General features: G+C 38.3%; 1 protein-coding gene across 4 annotated transcripts in view; it reads right to left on the reverse strand.

Annotated features, from left to right (window-relative positions):
* Positions 1–249: 249 nt before the first annotated feature.
* The window catches only part of NF1 (neurofibromin 1), a 103,054-nt gene continuing 79,902 nt past the window's right edge, over positions 250–23,401 (reverse strand). For all 4 annotated transcript variants that reach the window (XM_075112929.1, XM_075112927.1, XM_075112928.1 and 1 more), the window contains 19 exons: positions 22,578–22,771; positions 20,836–20,976; positions 20,327–20,606; positions 18,932–19,146; positions 18,672–18,733; positions 18,431–18,545; positions 17,648–17,749; positions 16,556–16,696; positions 16,075–16,201; positions 15,440–15,571; positions 14,792–14,927; positions 13,809–13,966; positions 12,754–12,876; positions 11,924–12,051; positions 11,117–11,217; positions 9,746–9,888; positions 8,860–8,906; positions 7,813–8,029; positions 250–1,012 (listed from right to left, as the gene is read on the reverse strand). In XM_075112929.1, coding sequence (XP_074969030.1) covers positions 870–1,012; positions 7,813–8,029; positions 8,860–8,906; positions 9,746–9,888; positions 11,117–11,217; positions 11,924–12,051; positions 12,754–12,876; positions 13,809–13,966; positions 14,792–14,927; positions 15,440–15,571; positions 16,075–16,201; positions 16,556–16,696; positions 17,648–17,749; positions 18,431–18,545; positions 18,672–18,733; positions 18,932–19,146; positions 20,327–20,606; positions 20,836–20,976; positions 22,578–22,771 — 2,705 coding nt within the window. In that variant the 3' untranslated portion in view covers positions 250–869. The remainder of the gene's footprint in view (positions 1,013–7,812; positions 8,030–8,859; positions 8,907–9,745; positions 9,889–11,116; positions 11,218–11,923; positions 12,052–12,753; positions 12,877–13,808; positions 13,967–14,791; positions 14,928–15,439; positions 15,572–16,074; positions 16,202–16,555; positions 16,697–17,647; positions 17,750–18,430; positions 18,546–18,671; positions 18,734–18,931; positions 19,147–20,326; positions 20,607–20,835; positions 20,977–22,577; positions 22,772–23,401) is intronic.

A 23,401-nucleotide genomic window follows, 5' to 3' on the forward strand; every position in this document is an offset into this window, starting at 1 on the left:
GGGAAGGGCAAAACTAAAGTATAGGCTAAATGGAAGAAAGAAGCAATAAATTTTCAACACTGCTACAACGACAGCATAAGAGTCAGTTCTTCATGATTCTCTTTCCACTATAAAACCTTTTTTGTGCAGTTAACGTACAGCAAAAAATATTTTTGCTTTGGAAAAAAGCCAGTTTATCCAGTCTGGTCCATATACAGTCCAAGTATGTGAGGCTACGGTCTGGGGAATGAGAGAGACTCATGCAGCCTCCTCGTCCTCTCAAATTTATTGCTAATTACTAGAAATTTAATCTAATCCACTACTTCGGGTTAAGCTCATTGTACTGCGGCTATCATAAGTTTCTTTTAAGCATGGTAAAAAAAAGTCCACAGCTAAAAATCTTACAGGTTTGAATTAAAACCAAGATTACAGTAACTTTCCCCGGCTCATCAAGCCACTACCTTGAAAAGTGTGCAAACAGGATTAAGGATTAACACTTTCCTTTAGAGAAGAAACAAACAAGGCATTTAACAGAAGCAAGGTAGAACTGTCTATGGGAAATGGCTTTCGTATTTGGACAAGATACGGTTCTGCAGTGTTAAAGAACTCCACGCCTCCTTTGGCTGCAAAGTCCGTCAGGATCTATACGAGCGGTTCTGAAACACTGGCTTAGATCAAAAACAGAAGAAAAGAAACGAAGGCATTAAAATTCAGGCGATGTTTCAAGAGTTGATCATCTGGCAACACGGCTGACAGGATGGGAACTTTAAAAAATTAAGTGCAGCATCACAACCGGTGGAGGGCCCTCGGCGAGAGGCCCGCGCGTGTCAGTCAGTTTGTCAAAAAGAAAAAAAAAAAGAAAAAAAAAAAGGAACATGAAAAAGAAATAGTCACACAATCTTTTTGATGCTATGACGTTTGAAACTGCCAGCACTTCGCTGCTTTTGCACTTGGCTTGCGGAGCCGTGGCGCATCCTCCCGCTGTTGGAGTGTCCGGCGGTGGGCGAGAGCTCCACGTTCTCCTTGTCGATCCCTGGGGAAATACAAGGACCGAGGTTAAGGCCGCCGCTTTGGCCCGGCGGTGACCGGACGCCCTGAGGAGGCGCGGCCGAGCGCGCCGGCGGCGGCGGGAAAACGCGGCGGTGCCCGTCCTTCACGGGGGGGCGGGGGCGAAGAGCCGCCCGCCGCCCGCCAGGGGGCGCCCGCCGGCAGCGCCGCTCCCGCCTCCCCCGGCGGGGACGGGCCCCGGCGATCCCCCACCCCCAGCGCCGGCGTCAACAGCGCGGACGATGAGGAGACGTCGTGATCCAAATCCCCCTGAATTCTGCCATGCTGACAAGTGGCGGTTCATTCAAAACAGCGTTTGGCAACACAAAGCAGCAGCGATGCCGCCTGCCTGGGAAAGCGCTGCAGAACCTGGTCAGGACGTATTTAAAAAAAAAAAAAAAGGAAAAAAAAATTATTTGTGGTAGCTTAACCCCAGTAGGCAGGTAAGCACCACACAGCCCTCATTCCCCTCCACCCCAACGGGGACAGGAAAAGAAGAGTAAAAGCAAGAAAACTCAGGTGTCCTGATTAAAATCATAATAAAAAAAGCCTAGTTAAGTGAGGGATTTGTGGCAGAAGAAAGCAAAAACCGAACAAGTGATGCAAAGGCCATTGCTCAGCAGCCCCCATGGGCACACCAGTGCCCAGCCAGGTCCCAGGCAGAAGGTGGCTACCCTCCCCGGCACCCCTCCACCCCCTTGCCGTTGCTGAGCACGGCTGCCTGGCATGGAGTGACTCTGGTGAGCTGGGGTCACCTGCCCGCTGCGTCCCCTCCAGCCTGTTGCCCACCCCCAGCTATTCACCGGGGGGCTGGGTAAGGGTCAGAGGAGGCCCTGCCCTGCCCAAACGCTGCTCTTTTCTCTTTTTTGTGACCCCTTTGGTCACAAACCTAAAAGATGGCCTCATGCCAGCGGCTGTGAAGGACATCAGCTCTAACCCAGCCAGGTCCAGAACTCTGTAACACGATCTTACTGTCGCTGATGTCTCACAAATGACTAATCTGGTACAGCTATTTCATTGCAGGCTTACAGTATGAAAAATAATTTTTTCAGGATCAGATGGACAACCCCGTGTTCAGTGAGAGCCTGGACTTTGACCAGATAAAACACCTCCACATGCTATAGCGCGATGCATGCTCACACAGATCTATGCACTCACCTACACATAGCTTACCACATTTCAACGTGACTCGTTCAAATAACCTTGTTTTCCCCTCCCTGAAGTTGCAGATTGAATTTGCTGTTAGTTTAATCTGTCTCCAACAATGTAAGACAAAATACTTTGGCCTATGGGCACTGGCTGAGCTGTTCTATGCTACTTTCCTACAACAAAATGAAAATAGGGGTATGAACTGCCACCAGGTTCACCCAGTCCGCTCTTAAAACACAAATCGGAATTTTATTTAATATGAGAAATAGCATACGTAAACTTTCACACGGCAGATGAAGGGCTCCCCTACATCCTCAAAGCATTCGTACCAGCATCTGTACCCACTCAAAACACTGAAGTCTTCCAGACCACAAAGCCCTTTCTGACTCTAGTTTTGAGAAAACTGAGCAAATGAAAGAGTTTGACTCAAGTCTCTTCTGACTTTTGTGTTCCCTAGGAGGAAGAATTGACAGATTGTCATATCTGTGGACTTCTTCCAGCCAAAAAACAATGACTGCTATTAAACAGGGGAATGGCAGAGTAAGGAAGGTTCATTCCTGAACCTGCAGAATTCTGCAGCAATAGCAGAGGCTGATTCTTGCTACCAGAGAAGATTCGTGTGTATTCAAGTATCTAGAATTCCCCTCAACACTGAATCTTGGCTCACAAATAAAGATCAGTAAAAATATATAACATACAAATTGAAGTTTGGAGGACTTTCTCTCATTGCCAGGAGAAATGAAAGGCTTAGCTGGCTTATTCTGCATACAGCAGAAATAGAATTCATGCAGGTACTCACTTGAAGAGTTAAGTGTCGAAGTGTAGAGACCAATTACAATGACTTAAACCCTAGCAATTTGAAAGGGGAAAAAAAAAAATCAACATTTTAACAAGGACAATTAAAGAAACAGCCTTCTAAGCAGAGTATTAACAGGAAACACAGAGAGAACAGGTCAGTCTGGAAATCTTTACAAGAACTGCCTCTGTGTAAGTTCAGCTCCACCAAAGGCAGAAGGAGGCTGACGGAGTGCAAGATGAGGATGAAACCAAACAGGCTTTATACCCAGGTGCACAGACTTTTCCAAGAAGCTTTGGATGTTCTCTGCAGGACAAGGTAGCTCTATTATCTTTTGCTAAAAGAATAACACCAAACAAACCTCAAAAATTAACTGCTTCTGTGTAAACTTCATGCTGGCAGCACATGAAAGCCTTGGGTTATGAGCTGTTACTCTAACAGCTTTTGACACAGCCAGTAACTTGAAGATATAAAAGCTGAGACTTCTGTTTAGTGCAGACATCATTCCAATCAATTATTACTTTTACGCTGACAGTACCATGAGTTAATCATTCCTGTAGCAATATCTCAGCGTAGCTGTCACATTATTTCTGCAACAAAATGAGTATGTTTCATGTCTGTTTAGCAACACTCTCAACACTTATGGTACATGTGCAGCACTGGAATGAATAGCAGGAAGGAGGTTTTTATCCAAGAGGCTAGAAATACAGTCAGCAGCAAAAATTAGGATGTCTGATAATGAACTAAAAGGTTAGAACAAAATCCTATTACTATAAATGACATCTGCCATAGTTATACCTCATTCCTATAAGAAATTGATTCTTACTGGCATTAGCAAGAATAAAGAACACCACCCTCCACACATGTATAGGGACGATTTCAAAACTCCAGCCAGAAGCTGGCTGCAGGCTACATCATCCTTCCTCTCCTTGTGTGGGTGCAAGCTTACAAAAACCACAGGCTATGATAAGAATAGGAAGCAACCCATGGGTGTGAGCAAAAAAACCCGCTTCTGCAGCTTTTTCTTATTTCTCCATATAGAAGCAGAAATCAAGTGGTGTTGAGCACCCATTTTACTGAGCTTCTGTCTGCTGCAATTTAGTCCAAAGAATTCATGTCTGTTTTCTGCTGGTGGGTAACTGAAGTTAAAGCTGACTTCCTGTGAATCTGAAGAGCTCACATGAAAGAGTTCTTCATTTTAGCTTAATACCTGCATCAAAGTAATTTCACATACGAAGCATCCACTTCTCTATTACCGAATTTATCGTATTCTTAAGGATGTGATTGACTTTCTTTGCCTGTTCTGTCATCAGATATTTTTAGCATCACACAAGAAAAGCAACAGCTTAGCACTTACACTGAAGCCATTCCCGTGTCAAAAGGATCAGTAAACCACTTCTCATGCCACAAGCCCAACCCTACAGCAGATCAAGCAGTATTTCGTGCAAATATGATGAAAGTAGAGTGTACCTTAATGAGGAAGCTGCATGAAAACTGCAGATTTAGAGCAAGGCAGAGAAGCTTCACAGACACAGAATGAAAGAGAAAATATAAGTGAATAATGTCCATGACAAGGGAAAGGGAAGGGAAAGGAAAAGTGATGATGACAGACAAAACATTTATAAACAATGATCTTGCCTAGTTGTTTTCAGATGCAAGAAAAGAATTTTTCATGTGCCTGCAACTTAATATATTTCTAACCATAATACAAAAACTCACTTGGCTGAAAGTGTTTCTTCAACTCAGTGTGATGAAGCTAAATACTGCTTCAATAAAAACAGCACTGCTAAATACTTCATTTCCTTTTTCAGTAGTTCTCAAATCAGGGTAAGTGGATGACAGATCTGCATCCCTTATTAGTCTCATAGCTGCTTTACTGTTTCAAGAAATGCTGTGGCCCACCTTCATATTCTATAATTCTTTCACCAATGATTGTTATCTTGACAGATATTAGGTCTCTCACTGCTTACTCCCTCACTCTTGTCTCCACTGTGTAAATGTGCACAGCAACGACAACACCATCGCACACCTCTAGGCACAGTTAACGAGAATGTAAAATTCACCCATGTAGCTATGGAGCTGTATGAAGTGCCAGAAGACCAATTAAATTTTTAATATAATTAAACAGCTTAAAAAGCAAAGCAGGTTTTATATAAAGTTGCACTGGTTAACATACCAGTTTAACTAGTGAAACTAGATTAAAGTGGAGCAATGTAATAAATGTGGGATGAAGGAGAAAAATGAAAAACTCCGTGTCGTGACCTGGCCCACTGTTTAAGAAAGCTGGAGATCCCCTGGTCAAACCCCAAGTCTTTGTATTCAAATTGCTAGAATGAAGCTGGAAACATCTATAAAGGCTGATTCTTTATAAAGATGCCTCCAGTCTGGTTACACAAAAATGGAACTATTAGTCATCTCCTGGCCTTAATATCGGTCTTTTAAACTGTAATTTCCAAGCAAACCCTGCACACAGCGCCTACGTTATTACAGGCTCACTAGTATCCTGAATCACGTAACGAGTTCCCTAGTTCCCAAATCCATTTGTGGAGATGGGCTCTTAACCAGTGTTTGATAAAAGCTACCTGTTTGTAGAACACTTGAAAGAAATTTTTGAAGAGCTGGATTAATTCCTTCCTCTTAGCTAACAAAGGAAGAAGGAATAGAAAATGAAGTGAAAGGAAGACACTTAACATAGCAAAACGCTTGTTTCACTAGTAGAAGGCCTAATCCTGCACCATCACTTCATCCTTGCAAAAAGAACTGTTGGAGTTGTTACCAATTCTACATTCTGGATGGAAAGATGCTGCCCATGATGTACTTATTTTCTCACTGACAGCAAGGTCTACTTTTTTCCCCTTTATTTTTATCCTTCTCCCTCTTCTTAAATTACAGGTAATTCTTAGCTGTATGTTCAGTAAGAAGGTTTCCATCAAACCACTTTCCTTTTCCATAATCTCTGTTGTTATCTGCACCTTCACTCCATTAGGGGTTTTTATACAGAATTATTTCTGTATACAAGATGAACTGTGTACCAATAAAATACAGTGGCTGCATTATATGTTCATAACATAGAATGGACATTGTAAAATGTTATGTAAAACAGCAGTCTCTAGAACTTCTTCAAACTCAACTTTTACCCATTCTTATTACTCAAATGGAACGGGATTCCAGGATGGCACCAGTGACTCCCTTTCAGGCCAGTGCTCTCTTACCTGTTCTCAGGGAGGAATACAACACAAGGAAACAATGGCAACAACTGTCACTTTTAGGCTAAGAAGTGCATGCTATTAAAGTAGCAGAGAAAGAGGTAACAACTGTGGAAAATAGGCTTTACACTTTCACTCCTCACTCAGGATAACATTAAATAATGTAATAAATCATCCTGAATTGGCAGGAAACTGGAAAGCAAATCCTGTTTTGAATCTATTTAGACTGACAGGCATCTTAAAATATAATTCTAGAACACAGCATCAGTATACAAAGGTGGTGATCTCCCTCAGTTTCAACAATTTAAATTGGCTTCTCATACTGGCAAAAAAGCAAGCTGTAATCACTTTTCAGCGCATGAAATTAAAAAAATCACTGTTCCTAAAGTATTCAGAAAGCACTGTCTTACCTCTATTGCACCTCTGCACAAACCTTACCTCTGCAACACTCATCATATTCAACAAAACCCATGCAGAGCATCTGTGAGAAAACTGAGAATCTGGAAAACCAGATTTCTTGAATAGAACTAAGTACAACTAAGTAGAGCTTACTTCAGGGCTAGCAGACAAGAGTGAAAAAACCCAAAACAATTCTGTAAATATTATACCTAAATACAAGCAGTTTCTAGCCTTCCATCAAGGTTAGAAACAAAGCAGAAATAAAAGGTTGATTGACTGCAGTCTTCAGAACTGCAATAAAATCAACACTTAAGAAATATCACACAGTGTAATTTTTATGATGAAGAGTAAAGAATTTCCTCAATATACGAGACACTAATCCAAAAATCACTTCAGGAAGAGTCTTCATGCAGAGTTCTTCAACATAAATTCTGTTTTCTTCCTACATTTAATTCCCTCTAGCTTATGCTTCACCTGCTATACTGAATACTTTTTACTCTCTTTTTTCATTTTTCGCCCTGAACACCTCTGCTGTTAAATTTTACCTCTGCATCTCCCTGTAATTCCCCTCTCCCCAAGCCAGAAGGAATTTACTGGTTTTATCCATTTAATGCCTTTAATGACTTCTTTTCTTGAACGCCTTCATTTTATCATCAGCATATTTCTGACAATAGTCTGAACTGACCCAGTATTCCCTACGTATCTACATGAATACTTTCTTTCTTCAAGGGAGAGTATGACCTCAGTATGACGCTGCCTATACAAAGCACTGGCCTTAAATCATACAGTCAATTGAAAGTGAGTCAGCCCAGACACACTCTTCCATGGCCCAGTTCTGGATTACTTTTCCTAGTATGTGCTAACTTGTGGCGCCCAGACAGGTATTTTTCTCCTTGCAAAACATCATGATTATATATTTATATTTATTAGTTTTCAAGGCTCCACTGTTGAACATATCCCATATTAAGATGCAGCTGTTATTTGTTCTGATGCACTTAATGCTATTTCCTTCATGTATAATGACTTGGAAGACAGCTTTTGTGCTGGACGAAATCCAACATCTGAAATACCAGTGTAATAGCTTAGTAAACAGTTTAATATTCATTTAACTCAAGAACGCAATTATGTTTGATGCATAAACACATCCGAAGAGACAACGAGACTGAGTGTCTGGCTACGAAACCAGTAAATTCAATACATTTCCCTTGCCTATGTAGTACCAGAACAGCTACTGACCTGGGGAGTGCTGGGAAGTTGCGAGCGAGGTCATGGAATTGGAAAGGTTAAGGTTAGCAGTAATGCTAAGTTGGCTCTGCACTGCGGGAGGATACGGAGACGTGGGTGTCAGGAGAGATTCTTCACTGGTTTCCTCATCAATTCCAGGCAAATACGTGTCAATCAAGGCATCAAGAAACTTCACTATGAGCTCAGCATAGTCTGGGATTTGTGTTTGCTGTGGGGGGATGGAGGAAAAACAGAAAGATTGGGTTTTTTCTTTCTACTTTTCTGTCAGTATGGGCTTTGCTACAGAACTCACTCTAATATCACACTGGTTTTGCCTGAAAATTTTAAAAAGGGTTTGATGCCAGCATCTGTAAAAAGTGGTTTGTGGTCTTTGCCAGATTCATCTAAATGCACACATTAAAGACCACCTGTAGGTGTAATTTCAGTAGTGCGTGGAAGCACGAAGTCAGAAAAGCAGGGCCTTTTCATTCATGAGATGAACTGCCACAGCTACATGAACTCAACGTGTTACTAAAAGCATTGCCTAAGCCCCCAAAGCCTAACATCCAGAACACTGCCTAGTCTGCTCATCTAGTTCTTGTTATGATGACTAGAGGGAACAAAGAGCAGTACAGATGGTCAGTGCTCATTCTATTTCTTCTGTTGTAACAAAAAATTTACCTTTATGGAATTACCATTCTTATCATTCTTCAAATTAATCCCTTACGCTGTTAAGATACACATAATGAACTAAAGACTTTCTGAATGATACTGTACATCCAAGGCCCCTGAGAGAACCTGTGAGCAGTAAAAGGTGCATTTACACAACCTGATTGCTTTTACCCAACTTTGGTAATTTGACCTTACAGAGTCTATCAAAATATCTGATGCAGACTTGAAAACTGTTTTAGCTATAGAAGCGAGCCTCATATTAGTAACTTGTCCATATATATTCTATGTTTTGCCATTTATCTGCACCCTTCCTGGAGCACCGATGTGCTTTATAAAGAAAATGAAGGCAAAGCACTCACGAACTTACATACAGTATACTGTTCATACCTTAGAAAACGGGCCAGCAAACCTCCATAACCCATTAAATCCAAAACCTACAACAACAAAGTGAATGTTACCACAAAGCCACAGTTCTCAATTGACAGAAAACAACCAGAAAGTACTGACAGTACATCACTGGATTTACTCAGGCATGGAAATGAAACATTTTGATTTGGAGATGCAACACTAAATGTTGTCCAAACCATGTATAAGATAAAATTATGGCATTTTAATGAGTATATGAAGTATTTAAGTTGCAAAAACCTTGAAATCTCAGAACTGTTATGCAAGACACTTGATGGTACTTTAGAAGGTAAATTTAGCATGTGAATACACATCTCATTTTAAAAATTCCATGAACATTTAAGTTTTTCTCAACTGTCATCTGTTTCTTATGGATATTCCTGGAAAGTTTTGGTTAAGGACCATAAAAAATATTTAGGCTTTAAGCGTTCAAGTGTGACATGAAAGTGAGTTTGGGCACAGAAAAGCAAATGTAACTCAATGGAATTTACCAATAATTAAATCAACCCCTAACTTACAAGGTTAACTTAAAACTCATCATTTATCACCACCATTTGTGTTTTGTATTTCTTTAAATTGGTTAGCGGAAATAGAATACTGAGTTTCAACTTCTTTTTACTCACGCAGATAGTGTAATACTTTTAATATTTGATGTACAACTGCAGCAAGCAGTTTTAATATTCATGTCAGGGTTGTTTTTTTTTTTAATATGCAAACTCTTATTTTTAGTAGAATATATGAAGTTGGAGAGATGCCACACAAGGCTGATTGCAACCCTAATAGAAGAGTCAATAATTCTGAAACATTTTCAGTAGTAAATCTAACTTAAAATACAGCAGTTAAAAAAAAAAAAAAGAAAAATATTTACTCTGTAGATAAGAAGTTTGGTATTGAGGTGGAGACTCTTCATGATAGACAACACTCTGAACAATCCCATGAATTGGATTCAACAAATTTGGGTCCTGGCACAGCGATAAAAGGGTATTGATCTTGGAATCCAATAAATTATGCCTGAAGAAAAGAAAAGTGGCATATTTTTTGTTCATTAAATAAAATAGATCTGCAGTTCCCGACTGATTTTAGCAAACAGCAGTTAAGGTGGGATTTTCAAAATCTCAGTCATTTTAGAGGTACAAAACACTCCCTATATATGTTCAGCAAGGACTCTTACAACATGTAACACAAAAAATTGTACTAGCAATGTAACCCATTAAAGCAGCTACCTAGCACTTCAAATTGCAAATATTTTAATTATTTTCAACCAAAAAAACTGTTCACTGGATTTGTGTACATGTCAGAGCTGGAATTTCAAAGCAGTATTTTAAGCTCGTGGGGGTAGTGTCTCATTTAAGCTCCCTTGCAGAACTCATGCATGTTGGGTTTTGTTTTGTGTTTTTTTTTTTTTTTTTTTTTTTTTTTTTTTTTTTTTTTTGTTTTTTTAAATACAAATGCCAGTTACTTACAATTGTGGTTTCAGTAGCTCACGGAGCTTGCCTGTACTCCCACCATTACTTTATAAAGCCAGAAAAAGGTAACATTATTTCTAAATCATGCACAGGTCAGTTTTAAAAGTCTACTCATGTTCTTTTCTGATAGTTGGGTTTCCCTTAAATATATTGACTCCAGCAAATACTACTTTTAACTGATACCTAAAGAAATACATCTAAACAGTATCTTGAACTATGCTTTAAATCAGTTTTTGATATGCACCTGGGGTACTAATTAAAAAATCCTGTGTCTGATGGGTGAAAATAACACTTAAGAGACAGTATATATTGACTTGTACAGAAAGCTACACAAACATATTAAACTGTAATTTCTTCTCTGCACTATCAAATAAGCAATAAAGCCATGCTAAGTCACTAGACAGCAATGATGCTGAAAGCTTCTGGAAGAAGCTGATGGCGGTACAGACAAGCTCCCTAGCAACAGTGATACCGAGTTCTCCCACGCTCTGCCAACCTCCCTGAAAATCTGATGCTGAAGAGTGCTTTTGAGGACCATCTGTAGCAGTGGTAGCTGAGAATTCCTATTCTAGTAAGAACACTATATTCATTTAACAAAGGGGGAAAAGCACGATTCTCTAACTGCTACGGCCATTTGCCTCAACAAGCCATGGACAGATTGCAGTTAATAACCTCCAAATGACTAAATATCTCACACGTGCTTGTGCTGCTGCAGAGACCTTTTAACGGAAGGGCCAATTAAAACTGTTTTTGATGACTCTTTAAATACTTACACAACAGGAAAAACCTTCGGGAAGACAACACTGGCTTCTGCTAAATACTCATACAGAATCCGCTGGTCAAACTCATCAGTAGTGTACTTCACTAATGTTGCCTGTCATAATGTAGAGGATTAAATTAGCATGCTTCTGATTTAATTTGAGTAGTTACAGGCTTTTGTTATTGTTGTAGCTTAAGGTTTTAGGATTTCTGAATAGCAGAAAGCAGCATTACAAAAGATTAATTTATGTCCTCTTTGGACATGGAATCAAGTTATTTTATGTGTATGTGGGAAACAATAAAAACAGTTCACAATAACTTCTAGTTTGGCAAAAAATTAGCTAGTCAGTTTTTGACAAAAATGGGCAACTGAGACTTTTTCGAATTAGATCAGGAATGGTAACTGTGTTGGTGCACCTGAAGAAAGCACTAACATACAGTTAAAGATTTTTAAACTAAATTATGCTGGGATTCCAACAATTTTCACTTCTTCACTTTAAGTATAATATATAAAATAACCTTTTATTATATAAAATTAGTTTGTGATAAAAACCTGCCAGGAAAAAGGGACAATTGTTGGACACGTTCTATAAAACAATACACAATAATGGCAATTCAGTATTTGCTCTCAAAGAACATTTAAATACATTTCTAAAAGTGATTCCTAGAGAGTTTGAAGAATGACCACAAAAGAATAGACTTGCACATCACAATGATTCTGATCCATATAAATTTAGAAACACTGCAAGAAACGTGTATGCTTCTTTGGAAGAGACAAGAATAGCAGAAAATAACAGACAATACACAGAAGGAAGGCTTACAAGAACTGTAAGCAGCAGTGCTTGAATTTTTGGGTCAGTCAGAACTTCTTCATCTAGGAGGACATTTGACTCAGAAACAGAAACTTTCCGAAGATGTGGGTGTTGCTGTGGTGATATTCTCTGGGTTTCTGCCAGATGAAAAAAGAGCAACTCATCCAAAGCAAAATGAACCCAAACCAAAATAGAATTAGCTCTTGCACAAGTTCAGTCATACGCAACCTTCAGAGTTCACCAGCCTTTTCATAAAGTAGAAAAGCAACAACTATGCTGTAATACTTAGCAGTGCTAGACCATTACATGGGATGTATTATCAAATGGTAAACAGTAACCCCAATTTCCTATTCAGTGAAATACAGGCCCAGGGGCGGTAAGTACCATATTCAGGGTCAGGCAGCAGACTGACATCAGGTATAACAGAAGAACCCTGGTCTTGCATTGCAATTGGGGATGGGGGCACAGGAAGCAGATGTGGGAGAAGATGAAGAGAGGCATTCTAGGCATTAGGTTATGTTCCATCTCCTGCAGAAATTTGCAGCTAGCACCTAACTTCTAAAAAGCCAAATTTTATTTATTTCATTTCACTCCAGTATGCAGTACTTTATATCTCCCCCTTATTCTGCATCTGCAAACTGAGTAAGTCTAATTCAAACCTCAGCTGCCAGTGATACAGAAGACTGTACTCTCCAGAAGCCACTGTTAAGAAAGATTTTTCTCCCTTACCTTGCAGTAACCTAGGCAAATAAACATTGAATTTAGAAATAATCCTTTGTATATATATACAAAGCATTTATAACTAGTATTATTGTTAAAATGTTAGTCCTGTTTCTCACCCATTTCATAATCATTTTCGGCTACTCTCCTCATTTTGGGAGGCGTTGTGATTCCAGATTCCATGTCTTGCCTTTTAGGAGCCTTTGTGTCCGATATCAAATGGTCAAAACTTTTCCTTGTACCTAAAAACAATTTATCAGGGAATTAAAAACATTAAACCTAAATCCATATTCTAACTATTTCTGATTTTCTGGCCAAGCTACTCTCCTATCTACAATGTACTGACAGGAATCTGGGGGCATTTTCACCATTTTCAGGGATGGTAGAGAAAATACAATCACACCATGCCGCTCTCCATCACAGTTTCCAAAGTGCTTCACAATACATATGAGGAAAGCATGCAATTTAGTAAAATATGTAAGCTGTGGGCATGCTATGGTTTCCTGGTCAACACATCACATCGAATAAACATGCCAAAATGTGATTACTGAAAAGGAAGCAGTAATAGGACTGGAATGAAAGAAATGCCCCTCTCCTTCCATATATACCGTATAATGTAAAAGAGTAACCGCAAGTTATGCAAAGCAGGTCATCTTGTTTCTCTGTTATTAAGACTTTGCTTGTAAACATGATGCACTGAGAAGCCATGAATAAAAATCAGATTGCTTCCAAAACATCTAAAATGTTTTGGGACCATCTCTTCTAGCATAAGATAGAGTATTCAATAGAGTAGCTAAGCTAAGGTATTCATACGGTATTCAGCTTCTTGGTTTTGTCGAAAGAGGGTTGGTGGCAGAAAACTGTCACTATGTCTCTTTAGTATCTGGAATATATATTTTTTTTCTTCCCCCCTTTTTTAAAATATTTTTTCTCCACTTCAACATGCACATTTTGAGTGTCACTGCTGCACCCCCCACTTCGTGATCAAAAGAACTGAGTTAGTCCTCTTTAACTGTACAGCATTCTCTAATTTGTATTTTGTAGAAACTGCACATATTCCTCTGAATCAGGAATAAAGCAATTAAAATCAGAATAAATACAAGTAAAATTTTTCTCCATTAACACTTCCTGAGGTATTCTGTAGAAAAATTAGTAAATTAGTTATCTTAATAACCTAGAAGCTTTTTAGTGTTCGCTTGTGAAGGCTGCCCCATATCCAAACTCATGGATTTTCGTGTTCGAGGGCTTATCTGTCCCACTGTCGGGTAACTGGCAGCCAGATGTCTGTCTGACCCCTTTGGTGATGACCATGGTTGATTTTCCTTTAGTGTCCTGAAAGTGCAGAGAAATTAAGAGAATCTTTAAAACTGTGCATACTTAGGCATAAATTTTTCAACTAGCCAAACTATCCTTTATTAAACCCATCTTTCCTAACGGGTTCATCTCCCAGAAATACATATTAACAAATAGCAATTACTTTGCCAGCAAAAATGTCTGAGCTAGTGATAACTAACAATCTGATATGAATGTAATGATCAAGAGATAGAAAATAAAGCAACGAAAACACAAGCAAATCAGCCTATGAGGCAAGATGAAAGATATTTAATAATCAGCTACTCCATACTGGACGTTAAAAAGAGAGAGTCTGAGTAAAGTGCTCCCTAGTGAGAGAAACTGGCTCTCCATGTCACTTTGAGGTTGATTTCTTAGCTAATCTCTGTGGCTGCTTATAAACAGGCTATAAGGCATCAAGATTTTCCAATGACATGGACCAAGTGATTAATTAGCATATGCCTTGAAGGTCTTAAAAGGACAAACTAAACTTTCTTCTAAACTATAAATGAAAAAATGAGGTGAAACTAGGTCTTGTAGAAAAGTCAGCAAAGGGTTTAAGAACCTCCAAAGCAGTTAAGCTCTGAAATAGCTTATACAGATCAAAAAATTAAATCTACAGGAATTTGCTACCCAAATTTCTCTGTGACTCTTGGTCACAGTACCACAGTATAAGTAGCATATTGGTCTGGAAACAATAACAGAACATGAACTAGCTTTATGAATGTTTCAGTTTTCAATATAGCACCGATTACCTTTGGATAACTTACTAAAATAAACAGACATTGAAATTTGGATAACTTATCTAAAAGTTAGACAACCAACCTATAGCTAGTGTCACTGTGATGTATGGGATATGTATCCATAGGAACATTTTCCATTGAAACGTCTGTCAACAAGAGAGACTTCCTATGTTTTAGGCTGCAGCGACTTCGAACTTCCTCAGATACTGTCAGCAAAGCTAAAAATTCAAAGAAAGCTAACATAAGTTTTCCACAGTAGGAGTACATTGAAGAATGTAAGCAATAGTCCACCAATTCAATTTTTTTTTACTTAGTTTAAAGACCACCACTGAGATGTAACTACACCTTACTGAAACGTACAGATTAGAAGTAGGTCAATCAAAAAGAATTACATTCCCCATCCAGTTACAATTACATGATTTAAACATTTGCCCTGACATGGTCATAATTTCTACTTCTAGACCACTAGAAATTTTAATGTTCTAGTGGCATGCACTTAAACCAGGAAACCTTCAGCCTCCCTGAAGTATTTTCAAAGTTGTACAGTAGGTCCTGTGCTGGCAAGCCTTCGGTCCACAAAAAGCTTTTATTGATGAACCCCAGCCTAGCCCACACTCCTGTCCATACCCAGTTACAATTCTATCAAACTAAAGCCATAAGAATTCTCACAATAATCCATTCCTTTTCAGTTAACACAAATTTTAAAGAATGTTTGTTTGTTTAATTTTACCTGCTAGGTAAGCCACACTCTGGGTGTTCACCTCAAACTTGTCACAGTTCCTATGTTTGTTAACCAGAGCTAGTAGTGTATGTAAAATCCTTACTGTTCTTGCTACAGTGGTAGGAGAAGGATGCCTGTACCCTAAGAAAATAGGTTAGGAAACCAAATATTGTATTTAATTTTAATGCATATTTATGAAGCATTAATATTTTGAAAATATTTCTAAATATTTTTCAGCATGTTCTCAGGAAACTTCATGTAAAGGGTAAGGAAGCGCAATGCTAACAGAAATTGCACATTCAAGGCTAATTTTTTTCTGTCCCTCCCCCCAAAAAATCACATAGTTTCAAATGCCTGTGCATATAATATATCTATTATACCGCAAATCAATCCTCTAAAAGAAACAGTGAGCCTGCACACAGGAAACACACAGAGAAAGAGCACGCTTGGAGGAAGCAGTGAAGAACATGTCTATGGGAAACCTGGCAAAGTCCTTTGGTCAAAGAACATTTAATTCCTTATCTAATTCCGTGATCCAGGTTACTAAAAATCTACCACACATTTTTTCCCCTTTATCCTCAGACTTGTTTTTATCACTGGATTAAGAGCGCTCATCTAAAATGAATAGCAATATGTATTCTTACCTTTCAGGAGGTGTCCCACTAGTGCGAAGTTAAAGTTGGAGTTGAAATTTAGCCCAACGAAATGATCCATCTGCTTGCAGTGCCATTCGAGTGGCCTCCTGATCTCCATGAACACCTCTTCTGGGCTCTGACCCAGGAAAAATAAAATACAGGAGTACCTCATCAAAAGTTACTCGTCATATCTCAAGTTGCTGTTCTTCTTTTTTTAAACAGTGACAAAACAATAATTTTAAGAGTTTACATGACAATGGCAAACACACCCTTGATTAGAACACATCTACACATTTCTGTTCCAGTTTGGAACAGACTAAGAGCTTCAACTCTACATCTTAGTTTTACTGTTGATACTATGCAAGTGAAACAATTTCTAATGCAAATTTGAGTTTTGGTCGCTGGACGAGGAATTTTTTTCTTTTTTAACCAATCTAACTGCTTACATAAACTAAGGGCTAGTCACAGCAGCTGATTGCTAGCAGCTTACCTTATCATTGAATACTCGAAGGCTATCCAAGGTATGCAGATTCTGTTCAAGTAGTGCTGTACCTGCTGAGTACAAGTTTACTTCATCTAGCTGCAGCACTGCCATAGCTACCCAAAAGAGCGCCTTGTGCATAGGAGAGTCCTAGAAGGAAAAAGAAAAAGCCACGATTTCACTTTCAAGTCAGTTCATGTAAGCCAAAGACAAATAAGCCTGACGTGGTTTTGCATACACATTACTACCCTTCCTGTAGCAGGTTCTGTCCTCAACCACATCCATTCCATCAACACAGATGTACATACAAACCTGTAGTCTTAATGCACTTAACAGGTGAAGAGCAGAAAACTAATTTCAAGCCTTTCACCTCCCCCAAAGCCACTCCTCCTCTCTCATATTCCTTCCCTTGCTCACAAAAATACCAGACGCATATTGCCCTACATCAGGCTGAACAGAAACGTGTCTTTTGTTATCAACTCGAGAGCATGTGTTGAAGATGGATCGCAATTCTGCAGATAGAACTGGCCAGGCAATTTCGCCTCCAAATCAAAAAAAGCATGCAGGAAGAACTGGCATTCAACAGATTCTGGGCCTCTTAAGCAGCGGAGAAGTTTTATTTACTAACAGTAAATAAATGAGGCTCTTCATTAACAGCATACCCATTGGTATGCTGATCAAATAATGAACATGTAAGTAACATACCGATGGCTACCTTTATACCAAATCAGCTAAAACTAATGTTTACTACAAGCCACGATCTGAAAAGCATATATTAGAGATCAAACATCTGAAAGCCAAGACTGAAAATCTTTTGTAAAGAATCAGACAGCCCCTCGCATGGTCTTTGCCTACACTGCTGTGGCCCAGTTTGACGAAGCAGAACAGAACATTCTAAAGTGGTTTCAAACCCTTTGCACAGGTCCCACATACAAACATCTGTGACACATCTCCCATATGTAGTACTTTCGAGCGTGAGTCATAGCAGCGAAGTGTGAACTTCGGATACCACAACACTTACATTTTTGAGATTATACCCATAGTTATAATTCTCATTTACAAAATATGTTCTTTGTTTACTCTAAAAATCCAGTCATTTACCTTATTAAGAAGGGGCTGCAGCTTGGTGAGTGCTATAACTGTAGCTTCTATTAGAACTTGGCTATTGTAATTATCAGGGCCTTTTAAGCAGCTCTCAAGTCCCTTTTTGTAGGAAAAAAGAGTAATTAAAACACAAGCATAATAAGATTTTGCTTTGTAAAAAGCAGATCAAAGCACTAAACAATAATTGTTGCTCTCAATTAATTTACAAAGCTTAAGCTCATTTAAAACCAATTCTCAAGGACTTTTACAAATGAAGATTTAGACAGAAATTATATATGTATTGCAGAAAGCAATTGCACAATGTCTATTAAAAAAGTAAGGGTGCAAGACGGTGCAGGAATTGGAATAGCTCTTTCACAATTCAGATGTTGTTCAGTTAACGTCTGTGGCCACAGAACTCTAATAAAATGCTTGAAGGAAACTTATTTAGCACACTGTTTACTTGCTATGGAACACAACGTTATTTAGAAAATATGGAACGTCATTACCAAGCTAGGCAGTCCATTTCAAAGTTTACTTACACTAATGACCTGCTCTTTATTGTATTTATTTATAACACATTAGATTATTAACTCTTTTTTAAAAAAAGGAAGTTGTGAATCATGTGCATGCAGCTAAATGCCGTAACAGAAAATTTCACATTTATTTAAATACTGACTTCTGGATCAATCTGTGTCCCAAATTTTACATTCAATACTGAAAACTATTGTTACTCTAGAAGTCGCAGCACTGATGAAACTTATTGCCGCCAAATTGATTTAAGGTATATGGGTCTATTACCTTGCTAAGAATTCGGATTATTTGTTTTATTTGTCCATGAGAGACACGCTTACTTATACAGCCAAAGACAACAAGTGCTCTTGGCTGCAGGGATGGGTTATATTGGAATGCAAACCTGTGAAGAAACAGAGTACACGATATTAAACAAATATACAACAGATAGGCTGTATAAAGAGAAGTTGAGAATTCTAAAAATACTACACAGGCGGGCAAGGGTTATGTTTTGAGATCTACGACATACTTTTGAGCTAGTTCAGTCCACTGGTCCAGCCACTTGCACGTTGGAATATCCCTCATGCAAGCCTAAAAAGAATTACATTGTTTGAATACATGTAAGATTAAGAAAAAGTCTTTTTAAAATTCAGAATGTGCAGTTATCTTAGTTCTCAGAAGTCAGCTACATAATGATTTATTACTACATCTCACTACACTGCTTGCCTGTAGAAAGTGTAATCAGTGCCTGCCAGTTTCCCTCACAGATATTTGTTTTGAACCACATACCTCCATGATCTCCAACAAAGCCTCAGTAACAGTTTCCAACGAAGTCAGTGCAAAAGTCTCCCTTTCATAGGACCCAGGTGAAAACGACCTGTCTCGATAGCTGGATCGGAACGCTATGACTGCGGCTGATTTCACTTTGCTGATTCCAAACAGCAAATAAAATTTGGGCAGAGAGAACTCAGTCAAGCTCAGCCTTAAAACTTGCTTGGTCTCCTCTGTTGAAAGATTGTTACATATTAAATTTAAACCACTGAAATCCAATCCATATTTTCAACACTCTAAGGCTCACCCTCCCATGAATACAAAAGTAGATAATCATCCTCTATGTCACTTTGCACATTCCAATACTGTTTTCTTTGCTACTTCTCCCAGAGTATGCCACAAGAACTGTGGTCTGTTGCATAGATGTTGAAACGAGTCACCAGGAAGATGTATTCTAAAAACAGGTAAAAATAAACTTGCTTAAAGATGTGGTTCTGTGAGACTTCTCACATGGGTCCAGAAAATGGAAACCTGGAGCGTTTCTGCTTTGAAATACTAACAGTACTGTAAGTTCAAACTGCAATCAAACTCTGCTTTTGGCTCTGGCACTAAAACAAAGCCAGTTACTTAAATCAGAAGAAAATGATGGCCCTGCTACTAGCATTGAATAGTTTTACAATTCTGAACTTTCATTTCATATCAGTGTACTTCAAATTCATTGTTTAAACAGGAAGGCTTGCCTTTCTGTGTGTCAGAGCAGAGCTTTTCTTTATACAAATATGTATGTATGTGTGTGTGTATTCACACATTCACTCTGTCGATACAGCTAGCTATAAAATGAGCTTTCAGATACTTAAAAAGACAAGATTACATAAACTTTTAAATTTTTCTGCACAAAACCTAGCCTGGTTTTATACCATACTTCTGTGGTAAGAAGTGACAGCTATGTATTTGCTAATACCAATTATTTTAGGACTGGTAAAATACAGTGGTATGCAAAATACCTGTTTTAAGAGTATAGTTTCACAATTCCCTTACGTAATTGATATTTTTGTTACCATATTATGCAACCATTCAAAAAAACGCACATCGGCCAGTTTTAGCACAGACGTACTTTCTCCTTTCTCTGCATTACAGTAACTTATTGGTACTTTCTTCTCTTTTTCTAAAACCTGTTAAACAAATAATTTACACATTATGCACCTGCTCTAAACCAGACAGTAATTTTTAAATTCCATACTCATTTGTTGTAGATCATATCCTCATTCTGATTTGTACGCAAGCTGAATTACAACACGGTATTTTCAAGCGCTCAGAACAGTTTAAAGAGAGAAAGACAAATATTTCTTAAACTCAGAAGCAATCAGCTTAATTGAAAATCTGAAAAAAAAAATCAAAACCAAACCAACTTACCACTAAAGTGAAGCTGCGAACAGGTGCAAAGAGAATGAATGATGTTGATAACGAGACCATGAGTAGAAGCTCTGAGAGAAAGAGGACCAGTGGCCACCAGTAAAGTAACTACATGAAAGAGGTAGGGTAGATGTGCTGCCACATCCAGAGAATTGTTAAAGGAGAGCATCAGCATGTAACGTGCTAGAATAGCAATATCATCCCACATCAGGTGCTGTTCCAGTGTAGGAGTTGGGGACAGGCAAGTCTTGTCAATTATTTTACACATCCTGCCAATCACCTGGAAAAGAGAGCAACCATTTTGTTTTACTCAAATGAAGAGCACAGCTCAGGATTTCAGTAAAAAACATGACAATTTAACACTGGAATTATTCTATGCTTGGAACCTATTTAATCATGTTTTTTGCATTATTGCCTGTACTGAGTTATCAGAAAACATCTCAGTATCACATTATTATGTAAGTTGAAATTATTATATAAAAGAAAATTAAGGCAAAGAGGGAACTCACTTTGCTTGAAACCAATTTTACATTTCCAGAAGCAAGCGCTACAGCTGTGTCTGCCATAACCTCAGCTTTTATGGATCCTAAGCCCCCTGTGGCACTAGTTTTGATGAAACTGTCCAGCACTACATCAAGGAGATCTGTTATCTGTTAGAGGAAAGAAAAATTATTTTTTATCAGATTAACTGTCTTTTTCCACAGTAAACCACCTTTTAAATAAGCAGTCATTCTGTTTTTTCTTAGTTGAAGATGCATAACTACCATAAATTGAAGCATCATTTTAATGATCTGTTATCCTTTTGGGAAAAAAAGTCTAATGTAAATATTAATGTAATGTAAGTATAGAGATTAATTCCATCACATTTTATTCCAGATCAAAGCGCTTCAGAACTGTGAAGAAACTATAATTTAGTTTGTATTTTTTTTTCCATTTTGAAGTATAACTATTAATGAAATGTTGAACCTAGTAAGAAGAAATTGGATTTGAAGTGGGGGGGGAAAACATACTTCTGAGAAAATAAGCACTATCTCATCTGTCAAAGGTTTTGCTTAGAGCACTAGCCATGCGTGAATATAGCTACAAGTAAAACAAGTTTCTTCTCATGTACAAAAAAAAAAACCCCCAACCCCCCCAGACATTTAATATATGCAGGTAAGAATAAAACCCGTCCAAGCGCAAGGAGAACTCTAAGTGCAATGTGCAGGCTAAGATGAATGCTATTTCAGTACTGGTTCAAATTCAGCTCTCATCATACTATGAAAATTGTTTGACTTATTTGACCCAGAATTTCAATGCTAAAATTTCCACTGACTGCTGCGGAATATTTAATGTTTCAATTTTGTGTTCTCCATATTTACCAGTTAACAGACTTTCGTACTGGACATAACAGTCATATTGCTCTCAGTGTAATTTCAACTTTCAAAATACATTGGTTTTGTGGGTTGGTTTGGGTTTTTTTTTTTAAGTTTGTTTGGGTTGGTTTTTTTTTCCAATTGGACCAAACAAGAAAATGCACTCATGCATCCCTTTGACAGTTCTCCCACATACTCCAAGAGTAGCTTTGTGATGCGGGGCTGCATCAGTTTGGATGACAGTTAAAATAAAAATAGTATGACAATGAGGAAATTGACAAAACCTGTGAGCAAGCCTGGACACGGCAAGTAAAGCTGATCTCGTTTGTCTAGACACCTCCTTCACGAATGGCATATATGACATCAGCTCTTTGTTTGTTTGTTTTTCTTTACTTTGCAGGGAGGATGAGGATAGAATTTGGCTAAGTGTTAACCTAATGCTCAGCAGGAGGACTGATATTCTGTTTATTGTAATCAAAATGCGTCCGTTTCAAAAGTGCAAACAGACACAAAAAAAATAGTTCTTTCAATGCCACATGCCTACTCGCCTCTGAAAGCTAGCACTGTGTTCTTCCCATTCAGTACCCAGACATTCAGGGGGTTTGATGAAATAATTACTACTAATTGAAATAATTGCTACTAATACCACAGACTTCTAATTTTCAATTCTCAGTGGGGGCCAGGAACACACTCCTAGAAGCCAGAGTTCATTAATGCTTTTATGAAGTATTTTATAGAATGGAAACTTCAGAAGAACTTGCACACTCCTCTCCATACAGCTAATATACTTAGGTCATGTCAAGATCCAATTTATTTTTCTGCATTAACATTTAAGTGGTTTACAACTCTATAATGTGCTTATAAACAAATTGCAATACATTATGCAGAATTTGTACCTGTCCCAGACTTCCCCATATCTTAGCTTGAATGGAAGGGTACATCTGTTTTTCATTTATTGTCATCGTTATAAGCTTATCAAGAATAGCAGTGACTCGCTGACGCTTAGCATCATCATTGTGTTTACAGAACCGGACCAGGTTGGACAGCCAAGGAGTCATATACTCCAGACAAAGATGTTTCAGTTCAATACCTGAAATAAAAATTCACTTTGTAACACAGAATCAGCACTGGTCTCTATTTATAAGTAAATAATTATTTGTGAGCAGTTCTCCTTTCAGTTTTATTGTCTAAAATAACTACTATCAGAGCTGAGCAAATAATGCTGGGCAAACAGACAAGCTTCAAAAAGAAACACACTCTAATGGTGACATCTGTAGGAATCTGGCAAGGAGATGTTGACGTTTTATTAAGAATACATTCAGTATTAGGTGTGACTACTTCAGACAATTTATTTTTAATCTTGAGAATGTATCCTAAACAGCTTCCAACAGTAAAGTCAGAGCCGTAGTATGCATGGAAAAAAAGGATGACAACAGCGGTGCAACAGAACCAGATTTACAATTGAGAGATATCATCAATCTGGAAAGATTAATTTCGATGGGCTAAAGAATCCTGTAACTCTTCTGTGTATGTGCGTTCTAGAGTTCAAACCTTCACTATCATGGACCTCAAGTTTTGATTTTTGTTCTGCAATATTCTCTGTTTCTGGAGAGTTAATAACAGCCTGATAAGAGATCTAGCCAAAGTACTTGCTGTACAAAATTATCAACAGTGATACGAAACAAAAAATTTGTATTTCAGAATTCTCTCTGAATGAACT

Source organism: Phalacrocorax aristotelis, chromosome 18 (assembly GCF_949628215.1).
Source record: "Phalacrocorax aristotelis chromosome 18, bGulAri2.1, whole genome shotgun sequence".
In the NCBI taxonomy this organism is placed as follows: Eukaryota; Metazoa; Chordata; class Aves; order Suliformes; family Phalacrocoracidae; genus Phalacrocorax; species Phalacrocorax aristotelis.